At 34.7% G+C, this 14308-nt stretch overlaps 1 protein-coding gene across 1 annotated transcript in view; it reads left to right on the top strand.

The window, feature by feature from the left end:
- HEATR5A (HEAT repeat containing 5A) overlaps nucleotides 1-14308 on the top strand; it is a 52671-nt gene that overhangs the window by 13996 nt on the left and 24367 nt on the right. The window contains exons 10-18 of the mRNA XM_062494344.1: nucleotides 809-920; nucleotides 1748-1900; nucleotides 3185-3284; nucleotides 3952-4061; nucleotides 8308-8471; nucleotides 8598-8773; nucleotides 10143-10248; nucleotides 12512-12702; nucleotides 13130-13289. Coding sequence (XP_062350328.1) covers nucleotides 809-920; nucleotides 1748-1900; nucleotides 3185-3284; nucleotides 3952-4061; nucleotides 8308-8471; nucleotides 8598-8773; nucleotides 10143-10248; nucleotides 12512-12702; nucleotides 13130-13289 — 1272 coding nt within the window. The remainder of the gene's footprint in view (nucleotides 1-808; nucleotides 921-1747; nucleotides 1901-3184; nucleotides 3285-3951; nucleotides 4062-8307; nucleotides 8472-8597; nucleotides 8774-10142; nucleotides 10249-12511; nucleotides 12703-13129; nucleotides 13290-14308) is intronic.

Here is a 14308-nt window from a genome sequence, read left to right as displayed (position 1 = left end):
TTCTGTACTGAAGCTTTTTAATGATACTTTTGATAATGACACTTCTTACTTGGCATACCGACTTAAGAGCAGTTTGTTTTGGAGACTGGACGTAATGGAAGCTGTAAGATTTTTTTAGCATATTTGAAACATAATTGAAGCAAACTATATGTGGAGTGCTTATAGCATTTGTAGCCACACTGTGGTAATTGTGCATGGACACAAGGGTGTTCCTCCACATAAGTTGCAGGTACCTTTTGGTGACAAGTGGAGTCACCTTGCATTTAGCACATAGTGGGCACGTGCAATTATTCTGGAGCAGCTAAAATAGGATTAATTGTAACTATGCTATTTTAATTAATTTGTCAGTCATACCTTTTTTTGATTTGAAAAACAGTCAGAGAGAATGATAGACTTTATTCTGAAACAAGGATAAAAAGATAATTACCACTCTCACCCCTTCTTCTGAGCTGTAATTTATAGATGTCATGCATACATTGTGACATAAATAGAATATCAGAACACTTCTATCCTTCCAATTCGTGTTCCTGTGGAAACGATCAGTTGTCATTTTACTACTGATAAAAGAGAGGGTACAAAGCAGCAAAGTAACTTCCCTAGTACTCCAGAGAACTGCTGAAGCCATCCCAGACTAGTATTGAAGTCAGGAATTGCAACTTCATGAGCCTGAGTTTATTGCCATAGTGTAAGAGGAGGATGGCATTCTTCCTCCGGGAGTGAGAGAATAAGATAAAGTCTTACACCAAATAGTATTGAAAAAATTGGTAGTAACCAAAATTTGATGCTCTGTTTTTCTCTTACTTTGAAGGTAATCATGACAGTAGCAGAGGATTTATTGTGTTCTGCTTCTCAGAACAGTCGCATTTCACTTCAGCGAATGCAGGCTGGATGGCTCTTGATAGCTGCTCTCATGACATTAGGTAGTAGCTTTCTACATTTTTTTCTTAATCTACATTAAGGTATTTGGTGTTCTGTCTCTGACTTTTAGTTTGAGGTATTGTCTAATTTACTGCTGCAAAATAATTTTTAAAATCCCAAAGGTTGGCGTATTTAGAAAAACTTTCTGAGACAAAAATGTTATTTCTTTCAAATTTGCTATTAGTTCATTGGGAGCAATGTCTGAAAAATCGTGATTGGAGTGGGCATTTAATTAAACGTAGATAATAAATCTAACCCAATGTCCTAGTGGTCATGAAGAATTTTAAATTATTTGTCACAGCAAAAAATGAGCTAAACGTTTGTATTTCCATCTTGCCAGGCATTTGAAATCTTAAAGAACTTTCTAAGATGTATTGGTGGTCAGATTATTGACTGTGATCAGTAAATTACTGATGAAGAATGTATTTTATTGGCTTTGATCATACTTTTAATGGTTTTGAGTATTACTTCTGCTCAACAACTACCATTTTTTTCTTGCATTGTTATACTCAACATATTAGCCTAAACTAAATGTTTGGTTCTTTGAACATCACTATTTATCCTTACATCTCTTTTATTCTGGTGATCCACAGACATGGTACTTGGTTTGGTAACATACTAATAAATGTGTCAATGGGTGTGTAGTTATATATGAAAATGAAGTACCAAAACAGTAAATATTTGAGAAATTATATATGAGAAGGCTGGGAAAGTAGCAAATGGTTTTGTTTACTCCTGTAAAGATTTTGTGAACACAATAAAAAAAGAAGGAAAGAAAATTGAGTTTTATTAATCCTTGCATTGGCCTGATAACTGCCAAAATTTACAGGTCCTGCAGCTGTCCAACATCATCTGCCACGAGTGCTGTTACTCTGGAAATGCATTTTTCCATCATCTCCTAAAGACCTAGAAACAGAGAAGACACGAGGAGATGCATTTACCTGGCAAGTAACACTGGAAGGTCGTGCTGGTGCCCTCAGTGGTAAGCAGGATTTACTGTCTTTCTCTGAATATTTATAATGGGGCTCTTAGTTAATTTTCCGTCTGAAAGAACAAAGACACTTCATTTTGATTTTTTTTCAGATTGGATGGTAAAGACTATATTCACTCCCCAACTTACATGCTTGTATATCAATATTTACAGATAAAGATAAGTTTCATTTTTGTGGAAAAAACAGCAAAACAAACAAACATAACAATAACAAAACCAAACAAACAACCCCTCCCAGAAAAACAATCCCAGGAGTTTTTCCTCTCCTTCTTCTAATCAGTTGATTTTCAAGCAATAAATGATAAGCAGGAAGGTTGCTTCTCTTGTTTAGCAAGCAAACCACAATAATGACTTAAGATCCAAAGCAGAGTATGTTCTGTTGTTTATACAGTCTATTGTATTTGGGAAATAGTGGTTCTGTTTCCTACCAGGTAACTTACTATAAACAAAATAGAATTGGTGATTCATTCAAACATGTTTGTGAAATTGGAAGGACTTGGGTAAAAATTACAATTAGGTAGTAGTTACAATTCTCAGCCAGGAAAGAGCACTTTGAATGCGACTGCTCTTTGGTAGGTTGCAATTTTTTATCAAGAAATAATGTGAATTTGGGTTTCCAAGAGATTGCCACAGTGATCTTCAAATACTTAATGTGTTTCAATCTTGTATTCTAGAGTACTGAAGGGTACTTTGCTTTCCAGAAATATGTGCCCTGGTATAGTAAGCATCCCTCTATGTCATTATTAAGATACGTCACAAAGTGTGGAATTCAATAGTAATTTCATTTCAGAAGTACCTAAACAATTAGACTTTAAATATTTTTATTTAGAAAATAAGTATTTAATACAGTGTATTCTCTAGGTGCTTTTGGAAATTAAACTCAAGTTTAGTTTTCTGTAAATTATATATATATATTAATTGGTTCCTGGAGTACAGTAATTGAAGTAAATTTTAATGGAAAACTAGTAAAGTAAGCAGTAGGTCACTTGATCATCCTCCTATTTTCTTTTTTGTTATTATTATTAAATTATCATGAAGTTAAGTTACATACCATCACTTAGTTCATAACAAAATGCAAAAATAAATTGCATTTATGTATTCAATTAAAAGTCAGGATATGAATGTCCAAGCTAAGACACTAAGTGCATCTGACTCTTTTCATCTCTACTTGTATACATTATTTGTGAGGTAGTATCGTAATTACTTTGTAAAAGTGATTTTTTTTTCTTCAACATATCTCACACTAAGTAAATTGGAATCCAATTCCTTTTGTAGCTGTTAAAAGCTTTGTTTCCCACTGTGCTGGTCTTCTTACGGATGAAGTTGTTCAGAGACTTCTACCTCCTCTCCCTAGCGCTGTTGATTTATTGGCACAGTAAGTGTGTGTATTAAACTGTTATTTGAAAGGCAAGAGTAATCTGTATTTGATTAGTACACTTTCTAAATAACTTTCTTTTCAAGGGACAAAAATTACAGTTTATGTGTTTGCAGATTCCAGTGTCATGAAAAATCTAAGGAAGACTTTCTTGCAATGGTTTTTTAAAGTTAGTTTTTATATTCACATTTGGATTTAATGCCATTATTTTTTATTAAATAATAAACTAAGTTCAAAAATATGCTGTAAAAACGTCTTTTCAATATGGATTTTTTTTTAATTTAATTTCAGATCTAAGCTGGAAAGGGTTTTATTAAACTTCTGCCTTTTGAATATAGCACAATTTAATGCATTTGGGTTTTGAGCTCTAACTTAGAGAATCTTCACAAAGGTTTGTTGTCATAAATATAGGTACAATCAATGGAAATAGAAAGCTTGTTTATTTTTCTAGTATGAAATGAAACTAACTCTTGGAAATGGACAACGGATATTATTTGAGAACATGTGAAATAAATAGGTTTTCTCTTGCTATTAGTTATGCAAATCAGAATGTATACTTCTAGTATATAGATTTTTAAAGCATTTGGTAGTGTGGTGCAAATGAAACTGGGGTGTTACATGAAACTTTATGTCTCTACTATCTCTGATGTGCTTTTTATATTTTAAGGCTTTCTTCAATACACAAACCATATGGAAATTCTTTAAAAACACCATCAACGGTTTACAGACAGAAACTTTATGAACTACTAGCAGTATTGCCCCCAAAGGCCTATGAAGGTATGTATTTTCATACAAGGAGAAATCCATTAAAAATACTAGGGGCTCATTTTAAAGTTTTTGTCCAACACGTATTCAGCCAGCAAAAATTAGTTTCACCTTTCATAAAAACAAATTTTATTCCCTCTATTTAAGTTTAATGAACTGTAGCACAGTCACAGTGGTTTCAAAAAGCTAGTGTTCATGATATTTTTTCCCTTCTAATACCTGTACAGACCTCTGTTGCAAATAGACACTTTTGCTCTATTTTTGGTTGAAATTTGAAGTTAGACAATGTTTCAAAGTAGTTGAAAAATTTCTTTTCTTCCATGCCTGTTTTACTTTTGCATTAAATCCAGATTCCCAAAGGTGTAAATTTAGCTTAAACTAATTGCATATATACCATTAAAATAATTCAAATTAATTGATTTAACTAAGCATATCTTATAGATATATTAATCTGATCCTGGGCAGATTGTGGGTACAAGGTTTGTATTTAAAGAACAATTTCAAAAAATCTGGGGATTGACTTACTTTTTACAGGAGAAAATAACAAAAACAGTCTAGGCCTCTGACCCATTAACTATGCACTGTAGTTGGATGGGTCTAACTCTCAGCTGAAGTATTTAATATCTTTATTGTCTTTAAACCATTTGCTGTACAGTAGTTCATGGACTGCACTGAGGAACCATAGTGTTTTTGTCAGCTGTAAAGAGAACTACAGGGTACTTTTCAGGACAGAGACAATATGGAGCAACCATGCTCTAAATTAGCTGTGCCCTCTGTATCTCGGAGGGAATCCTTACTCAAAAATCTGCTCCATCTAGTGGTAACTGCTAAGAGAATCGGGCCAAATCTCTGACCTGTGCCTTAAAGCTGTTGTCATGTTAGAAGTATGTATATAATGAAGCATGGGGTATAACACTCATTTCTGACTGAAAATTACACCTCCACCCCTGAGAACAAGTTATTCCTTTTATTCTTGTATTACAGGAGCAACATGTTGCAGAATAAAAATATATGGGTATGGCTGGGACTGGCAGTTTCTTGGAGTGTTTGGGATTTTTGCATATGTTCTAACTTCATTGAAAATACAGTGTTTTACAGTCTAACCTGCAAAATGTACCTCTTGTGAGAGAGAAGTCTATCTGAGGATGCTGCATTCTAGTACAATAAATAAATAAATAAATAAGTAAATAAATAAATAAATAAAAAGCTTGAAAAGTTTGTTATTTGTAAGTGGGCACCCTGCTGAAATCTTTAAAAACAGCCTTAGAATTAAAATAGTAATTTGACAAGTGTAGTCTTAAAAGTGTCCACTCATGTGTAATACAGCAGTATGAGAGTAGGGAAGGAATGGAAATGCATACATTGCCAGAACTTGTTTTTATATATCTTATCATATAGGTATGCATCATTTAAAAATGCAATGAAAAGTTTCTAAGGTGGAACTTGTTCCATATTATTTCCTATATGATAGCTTTATGCAGAAACTATATGTCTTTCCAAATACTGGGAATTTTAAAAACAAATTATTTGGGTAAACAATATCACAATGGAACTCAGGATTGTTTTTTCAGTGTCTAAATTTAGTCATTATAAATATGAATGATATTAGGGGTACTCTTGTGTTGCACAGCAGGGCTCATTTTACATGGCTCCGAGTGACATACTGATGGAGAAGCTTTCACGAGTTCATGGTTTTATTTCTTTTGTGTTTGTTGTTTTCAGTCCAGATAGTTAGCCAGATGATAGAACACTGTAAGTTATTTCTTTTTTGAGAAAAGTTGTAACTCAACTTTTAGTATTTGTAAATAATGTGCAAAACTTGCTTTCTTTAGTACGAGAGGAACAAAACAAAATAGCCAGGAAAATAAATAGTTGAAAACAAACTATTCATATACCCAAGCTTCTTTGTCAATGCATGCCTTTAGATTTCTGAGGCCTGAGATACTATGACTTGTTTAGGCTCTTCTTAGTCCTTTACTGCTCACCTTCTGCCTCTTTGATGTTTCTTTTACTGCTTTCTGTCATCATTAAAAATCATAACTGCTCAAACAGCAGACTATTATAAAGTTTTACCATGTTTGCGTGAGTCGTAATTGATTTTTTGATTATTTCAGCAGTGACAGATATGAGAAGAACATATTAGGTAAACTTGAACATTTAACATGTTTTAGTTGCTGCCTTCAGTTGGGTATGAATGGATAAGACTTGTAATTTATCTAATCCAAACTATGAAATTTTTAAGCTGAGGAAAGCTTGTTCTAAGATGACAAATCATATTTGTGGTCATTTTCATATGTCATTAGTTTTGGATTATAATGTGCTCATGTTTTCAAGGCTAAACATTTATTTCTTGCAAGTTAGTACAAAAAGTTTTGTATTGTCCAAATTGAAAATTTCACCAAAATAATTTCAGTAGCTTGAATTCTGTTAGATATCTTGATGTTGTCTGAAATTAATATGTTTTGTCAGACAACTCATTAGGATACTTTTCATTCCTCAGCTTTTTGTGCTTGTTATGTTCCGCTGTTTAACCCACAAAATTGAATACAGGCATTCACTTCTCTTCCTTAATAGCATGAGATGAGTAGCTAGAATGCTGAAACAGCGTTCTGGCTTAAAATTTTGAACTGCTTTACATTGGGCAAATATTGTTTGAAGTGTTGAGGATTGCCAGCTGTCTGGGACTAAAATAAACCTTTATTTGGTTAAAAAATGCTGGGCATCTCCATGAAATTTTATTTCAAAAGCTGGTATTTTTCATAGGAAGGGGATTTTGAAAACAAATTTTTGTCATGATGAGTAAAAATGAAAGAACAGTTTGTAGTTGTTAACTACTGTAAGTTTTTTAAAGACTCAATTTCTATTCCTGTCACACATTATCTGTGCACATTGCAATATATTTGATAGTGCAAACATTTTGTAATTAGAATTGAGAAAAGAATTTTGGAAAAATTGTATATTTGCTTAAATTAATCAGGGAGGCAAAGCAAAAGATGCCAGCAGGGGAGACAGGCTGATAGGGCCAGGAGTTTGATGAGTAGGGGAGAGAAAGTCAGCTTCTCAGAATAGATTCTATTTCCACTAAGGGTTGAATAGCTGGTTGCAGCTATCAGCTCTAACTATGCTAATAACTCTGCTTGTGCTCATGAGGTGCTCAAAACTGTGTTGTCCCACTTTTTGAAACTTCCATGTGTTGTAAAATTAAAAGCAACTTTAATGCAAACGTAATTGTGTGATCAGCTAACAACAAAATTGAATGCAGGGAACTGGAATTGGATATGTGGTGTTAAGTGCCTGTCTCTCCCCCTTCCCCACTTCTTAGAGCTGATAGTTCCCAATTAATTTTCAGTCTTAATGCTCTGGAGGTAAATTCTTACATAATACTTGTGTAAAGACTGAGTACATTCTTTAAGATCAGTTCTGCAGTGTTTTTCAACACAATTACAAAGCAGTCCTTTCTCATCACATGCGATTCAGTACTGGAAATGTTCTCTCACTATAGTGATTATTTTAATAACCTAAAAAGTCTGACTCAAAATGCCCAGTGTTAGTGTTTTGGCTTTTTTTTCCGTTTGTTTGTGGGTTTGTTTTTTGTCTGTTTTTTGGGGTTTTTTGGGGTTTTTTTGTTGTTGTTTTTGGTTTGGTTTTGTTTTCTTTTTTATTATGTATAACCTTGTCAGAAATCTCATGTGCAAAAATATGTGGAAGTTTCAACTACCAGTGAAATTTATTATAACGTAGCCTACAATAGACTTCTCCTGCTTTGGTTTTTTGCATGCAAACTCATAAAATGGGGACTGCATTCATCACTTTTTGCTTATTTATCAAAGCTATGGATGTTTTAAATTACTTCTGTTTGCCAAGATCAAGTATTCCTTTGTGATTATGTAATAAATTCCACAGCATTAATTTTCAGGAAATAGAAGAAAATATGGCTGTGTTCATAAGTGCCATTTCCTCTCAACGTTATTTGTAAATGTAACTAATTTACTGGCTTACCACTTGTATAGCATTATGCCTTCTGTAAAGAAAAAACGTCTCTGTTTTTCAGCTTCTAGATTGCTGTGGGTGCTTAGTTTGCTTATGTCAGATACTGCTCTGTGGTTTCCCCGCTAACAGTCTTCTCCAATTAACCATATGAAGATTAAAGAGAAATATTACATGGATATTTCTTTTTCAGTATAAATATACTGCTCCGAAAGTTGCCTGTGGCAAGTAACTAACCATTAGTTTTGAATATTTTTTCTTTCATTTAAAGGAAACATCAGTGCTGTTCTAAAGGAGTTAGTGACTGACTTGACTGTCTCAGATAGCCAGATGGATGCCTCTGCAGTCTTGCTTCCATCCCTTTGTCATGAGAATGATCTCCTTTTACTTGGTCCCTTACTGCAGGAGACTGACCACCGATTTATTGAAGAGCAGGTACTTTTTGTTCTACTATTACTGTATTTCCAGTATTACTGTATTTTCATACAGTTGTAGTTATTTAGGTCAGTGCTCATTTAGCCTTGGTCAAAAATATGGATATCACTCTTTTCCTTCTTACAGCTCCTTTTAGGTAACAGCATAGCTGGTGGCAGCCTGGAGTATGACCCTTACTCAATTTATGAGAAATTTGCAAAAGGGGATTCAGTACCTAAACCACTACCTCCTGCATTATCTGTTATCAATGCAGCAACTCGTCTTTTTGGAGTTGTGTTTTCCCACATAACAGAATCTCACAGGTAAAGTAGTAACTGTAACTGCTGTGGAATTTAGGAGATCTTGTAAGATGGTCAAGGTGTTTGACATTGAGTGCAGAAGAAAACAGTTCTGAAAAACTAATGAATTGCATGAGTGGAGTCTGTAAACCATCTGAATAGCACTATTCAGACCACCAAATTATTGGACTTTTCTCTTTAAAGTTACTGACCACAACAAGGCACATCCAGTAAAAGGTTACTATCATATCAAATCTGTGGACCCAGAAAAATAATTTTTTTGTTTTGATAGCCAGATCAAAATGGGAGCTATTTTGAGAGATGTTACATAATTTTTGTGGTGCTTAATACATAATACATTCTTTATAAAAAGTGGATGGGGATAAGCAAGAGTGCATGTCTCAACACAGTTCTGTCAAGGTACAAGAATGCTTGAAAGAGATCAAGAACTTCTCTTGGGTTTTTTTTTCTATGTATTTTCTCACTGCATACCTGCCATTTTGTTTTGTTTCCTATTTATAAGCACACTGATTGCTAAGGCATAAAATTGCTGAAGATTTTTGCATGTGATCGCAATATTTTTGAATGCAGCTTTAGAGCAGATGAATTATTTTTAAATTGAATAGCTTTATATTTTCAAAGCTTGCTGTAGTTAGTCCTAGATCATTAGATCATGATCAGTTTAGCTGGTGATGGTTTTTAGTTTCCTAAAATGAATATTTAGACTTGAGTTCTGAGTCTTGGTGGCTTCACAATGGTGAATGCTTGGGGTTTAGTCTAAGTTCCAAACAGCTGTTTGTATATGAGAATACCTGCCAATAAAATTGCCACATGATTTATTTGTTGTTCTGACTTGCCTATACTTTTTAATTCTGACTTCAATGACTGCTTTTATTGTGGATTTTTTTTGTCTTTTTTTTTATCCCATCTGTCACCAGCTTGCTGGTTGGTTTTCTTCACTTGTTTCTCAAGACTTGAATTAATTGCTGCAGACAAATGCATTTTCATTTATTTTTCCTTTGCCTCCTCCTTTTTCAATTGGAAAATGTGTTATTCCCATACATAGTTCCTTTTAATAATATCTGTACAATGTTACTTAATTCTTACTTCAATGTTACAATGTTACTTAAGTGATTATCTGTGATATATATATATAATGAAACAAATGTTTAAAAGTCCATGTTCATGTATGGAAGTTCATATTCTAATATGGATTGTACTTCTTCTTTTGTAGTAGACAGGGATGCCAGTTGAAGGAAAATGCTCGAGGGTTGATTTGTTCCACTTCTGGTTTTATATATAAATTTTGTTATGGATTTTAAAATAAAATAAAAAAGCTGAATTAATTTCCTTAATTTTCAATTATGTGGTTTCTTTCCTGTTTTTGTTCAAGGCTTCAGGTGTTAGAACAGTTGTTGAATACCATAAAGCAAACAAAAGGATCTCGACAACAAATAGTGCAACTCCATGTTGTGGCAGCCATTTCTACTTCCTTAAAGGTAAATCTGCTCTCTCTCTCCCCTTTGTTTCCTCTCCTTTTCTTCTCCTTCTCTCTCTGTTACTAAACCATGGCATCTCTTGATTCAAATAGATCAATTGCTGTGGTTTAAACCCAGCCACACATGCACTTGCTCACTCCCCCTCAATGGTATGGGGGAAAGAGTAAAAGTGAAAAAACTCCTGGGTTGAGATGAAGACAGTTTAATAGTGAAAGCAAAAGCCATACACACAAGCAAATCTAAACAAGGAATTCATTTCCTACTTCCATCAGCAGGCAGGTGTTCAGCTGATTCCAGGGAAGCAGGGCTCTGTCATACCTAATAGTCACTTGGGAAGACAAAAAAAACATTGCTCCAAATATTCCCTTGCCTCCTCCTTTACATGCTGAGCATGATTCCATGTTAAAGGGAGAGCTGCTGCTGGACCATTCTCTCTCTGTTTGAGGAATCGCACACAGACCACCCAAGACTTTAGCTGCTGGGACAGGAGCCCCTTTGCACTTGGCAGCCCCAGTGAGCAGACAGGTCCCCTTTGTCTCTTCCTTGTCATATACACTCACTCTCTGGTGTGCTTTCTCCTTCTTACATCTTGACTCTGGATTTCCTGTAGCACTGTCAGGCATCAATTTTATAAAACTAAGTCATTTAATAGAGTTAATACAGCAGCAGGTCAGCTCAAGCTGGGTGCCTTTGGGAGAGGTACTCAGAACAAAGATCCTTAGGCAATTATACCCTTACAATTTATGCATCTACCCTTCATATGCTCTCTACATGCTTTGCACATGTCTCTGGGAGCAGTGATGATTTTTGGTAAGGGGTCTTCTAATACGTTATTGGGTTCTTTTTCCCTGTCTCTGCAGGTAGGTAGTTCCTGAGGAATTGTAGCTTCTGCTGTCCTGATCTTCTGTTTTCCATTTCTGATGCATCTGCTCTCTGGCAGAGCATGGAAAACTAAAAAAGCCCTACACTTAGGATAACCATTACCTAGCAACAATTAAAATATCAATATTCTTGTGCTAAAGACAAAACAAAGCATTGAACCAGCTACTAGGAAAATTACTTGAAAAATTAACTCCATTCCAGATGGAAACATCTCTAGACCTAAGTTCAGAGCTATGGGCCTAAGACTTCATCTAAACCAGCTATTCATGCTAATCCAGTAAAGCTGGGCAAACAACATCCTAAATCACTGAGTAATTTAACTCTGTGTAACTCATTCTACTTAAAACTTATGTTAAACAACTATCTCTTTTGACAGCCATGTGCTATGGAATCTCCCTCTGGTCTGCTGGTTTCAGCTATCTCAGCTCTGTTTCCTCCAAGTTCCTTGTGCTCCCCCACTCTGCTCACTGGTGGGGTGGCACAAGAAGCAGAAAAGGCCTTGGCTCTGTGTAAGCACTGCTCAGCAACAGCGAAACATCTCAGTATTATTAACCCCATGTTCAGCACAAATCCCAAACATGGCACCATGCTAGCTACTGTGAAGAAAATTAACTCTACCCCAGTCCAAACCAGCACAGTACACAGAAGTTCTTGTTTCGTTTAACAATTAAGGTGATCAGTCCTATTTTCTATGGCAATATATTGTTTTGTAATGTCATACCTTTCTTGAGTGCAAATGCATCACTGTTTAATTTTCCCCTTTTTCTAATACTAGTTTTAAGGAAACATGTTCTAGTACACTCTGGTGTACTAGCATCCATACTAGTGTCATTCAGATATGAGAGATAGGGAAAAATTCTGTTAGTATAATTTCTGTCTTTGTCACTCTCTTTTGTATTTCTTACTGTATAAATAAAAAAGTAACAATTGGTAAAATGAAGTGATTATTATCTGCTGTTGTTCGTTTTCCCTGATGCTTTATTCATATTTTCCTCTGTTCATGTGCAGTTTTCATTCTTCTCATCTTAGGCCAGTGTTTCAGACTGCAATTTTTTTTGTGTGTTATTCTGTTCTCACTGGTTTTCTTCTTGATATTATTTCCTGAATTTTATGCTAATATGCTGGTTTATCTGGTTCTACTGCAATTTATCCAGTATTTCCTAAAATCATAATGTTGATACTATAATGTTGTGCTGTGATGTACAATTATGTAGTGTTAGATGTGTAACTCTCATAACAGCAAATTGAAAGAGAGGAATTCCTCAGACAAAGGGGAAGAAAATCAAAATCCTTCTGCAGGTCTTGTATTTTTTGCACGAGTGACAGAAAAGCACACTGATTACTGTCTTAACTGCTTAATATGTTTAATGTCTATTTTTAGCACTTGGCTAACTGCAAGGGAAGTTTAGGTTCAGAAGAAGTTAGAAGATCAACCCTGATGCTGGTAATGGGTGCCTTGGAAAGCAATAATCCACTTCTAAGATGTGCTGCTGCAGAGTGTTTGGCCAGGTTGGCCCAGGTGGTTTCTGACAGTGCCTTCACTGCTGGATTGGCACAAGTCAGTTTTGACAGGTAACTTCACAATAAGCATTAAAAGATACTGCTTGAGTTTATAAAAATGCTTGAGAAATCTACCTGACACCTATTATAGTAAATTTTTTTAAGCTGCTTTCCTTTGTGAATTTAATATCACTTCAGAAATTAACAGGAAAAAGCACTGCCTGAATTCTGCATGTATTTCTTACTGTAAGACTAAGTAAGTGTGTAGAATTTCAAATTAATTAAATTGGCTGCTGTTCTAGCAATATCATTTAAGTGTATCTAAAATATTTTGGTTCTTTCTTCAGATAAGAGACAATGTGTGAACTTAGAATTTTGGAAATATAATAGTGTAATAATTTTTTTTGCTGATTATATACGAGAAATTTCATTTGTAGATGTGCTTATTACATAGTAAGCGTCTTGGTGATTAAACTAACAGCTTTCTTTCAATTAATAGGCTAAAATCTGCTAGGGATGTGGTATCAAGAACAGGTCATTCTTTGGCTCTGGGATGTCTGTATAGGTACCTAGGAGGAATAGGTTCTACTCAGCACCTGAATGCATGTGTTGGAATCCTTTATACTTTGTCTCAGGACAGTACGTCTCCTGATGTACAGGTACTTGTCACTTATATAAAAATGTTATGTTACAAATTAACTGAATTCTCTTCTGGAGTCTAAGGTTCTTTTTCTTGTAAGAATAGCACTTCACAACCTCGTAGGCATACCTCACAGGTAATGGCTGGAGCAGCAGTGGCCATGTAGAAGACTGCTGCTGCTCAAAATCCACCTTCAACAACTTCCATAGAAAGAAGTATGATGAGGTGTGGGAGGTTCTTATACAATGATCTGTGAAGCTGATAAGGCTCACTTCAAAAACAGTATCTGATGTTTTAGGGACTGATTTGTTTCACATTCACCTATATCTTGACTTTGACTAGATAGTATCTAGGGTTTTTTGTTCATGGGGGAATTTTTTTTGTCTTACAGTGTTTACCTTACAGCATATTTTGTTGTAGGGTCATATAGTAAATAAAAGGGATTTGTAGCCTGAATGCTTTAGAACTTGGTGGATATACATCCTTGAGTAGGACAAGAAATCTTGAAGACTAATTAATGTTATTTCTCTGTGGCTAAAACTGCTATCTATCAGAATGGCTTTAAGAGACATTGAGTGTATTTAATGTTTTTATTTAAATACCAGTTAAAGAATTTTTAAAGGTTTTTCCACAATATCTTTGCACAAAGGGGTATTGTTTATTGACATGAAACAAGTGTGGCTATTGGTGCTAAGTTAACACCAAACAATAGTTTCTTTCAGAAACTCTAGTATTGTTTCACAATTCTGTTCTTTCAAAAGCAACTGTAAGAAATTTTTGAAGTAATAGAATATAATAAAGGAATAATAATCGCTGTTTAACCAATTTACTACTACATTCAGTTTTTTGTTTATTAACAATGACAAATTTAAAATGGTTGTTTCACTGCATAACTTACAGTTCCTTGTAAAATATTCAAAACTGCTTGCTCAACAACAGATTCATAAAGTTTCTTTGTATAACCTCTCTTTAGGTTCCTTTGGAACCTGAAAGTGCAACTTCTATTACACTTCACTGAATTTCACTTTCAGCTATAAA

The sequence above is a fragment of the Cinclus cinclus genome, chromosome 6 (assembly GCF_963662255.1).
Source record: "Cinclus cinclus chromosome 6, bCinCin1.1, whole genome shotgun sequence".
Taxonomy (NCBI): Eukaryota; Metazoa; Chordata; class Aves; order Passeriformes; family Cinclidae; genus Cinclus; species Cinclus cinclus.
The sequence above is the reverse complement of the archived record's forward strand: the minus strand, read 5'-3'. Positions and strand labels throughout refer to the sequence as shown.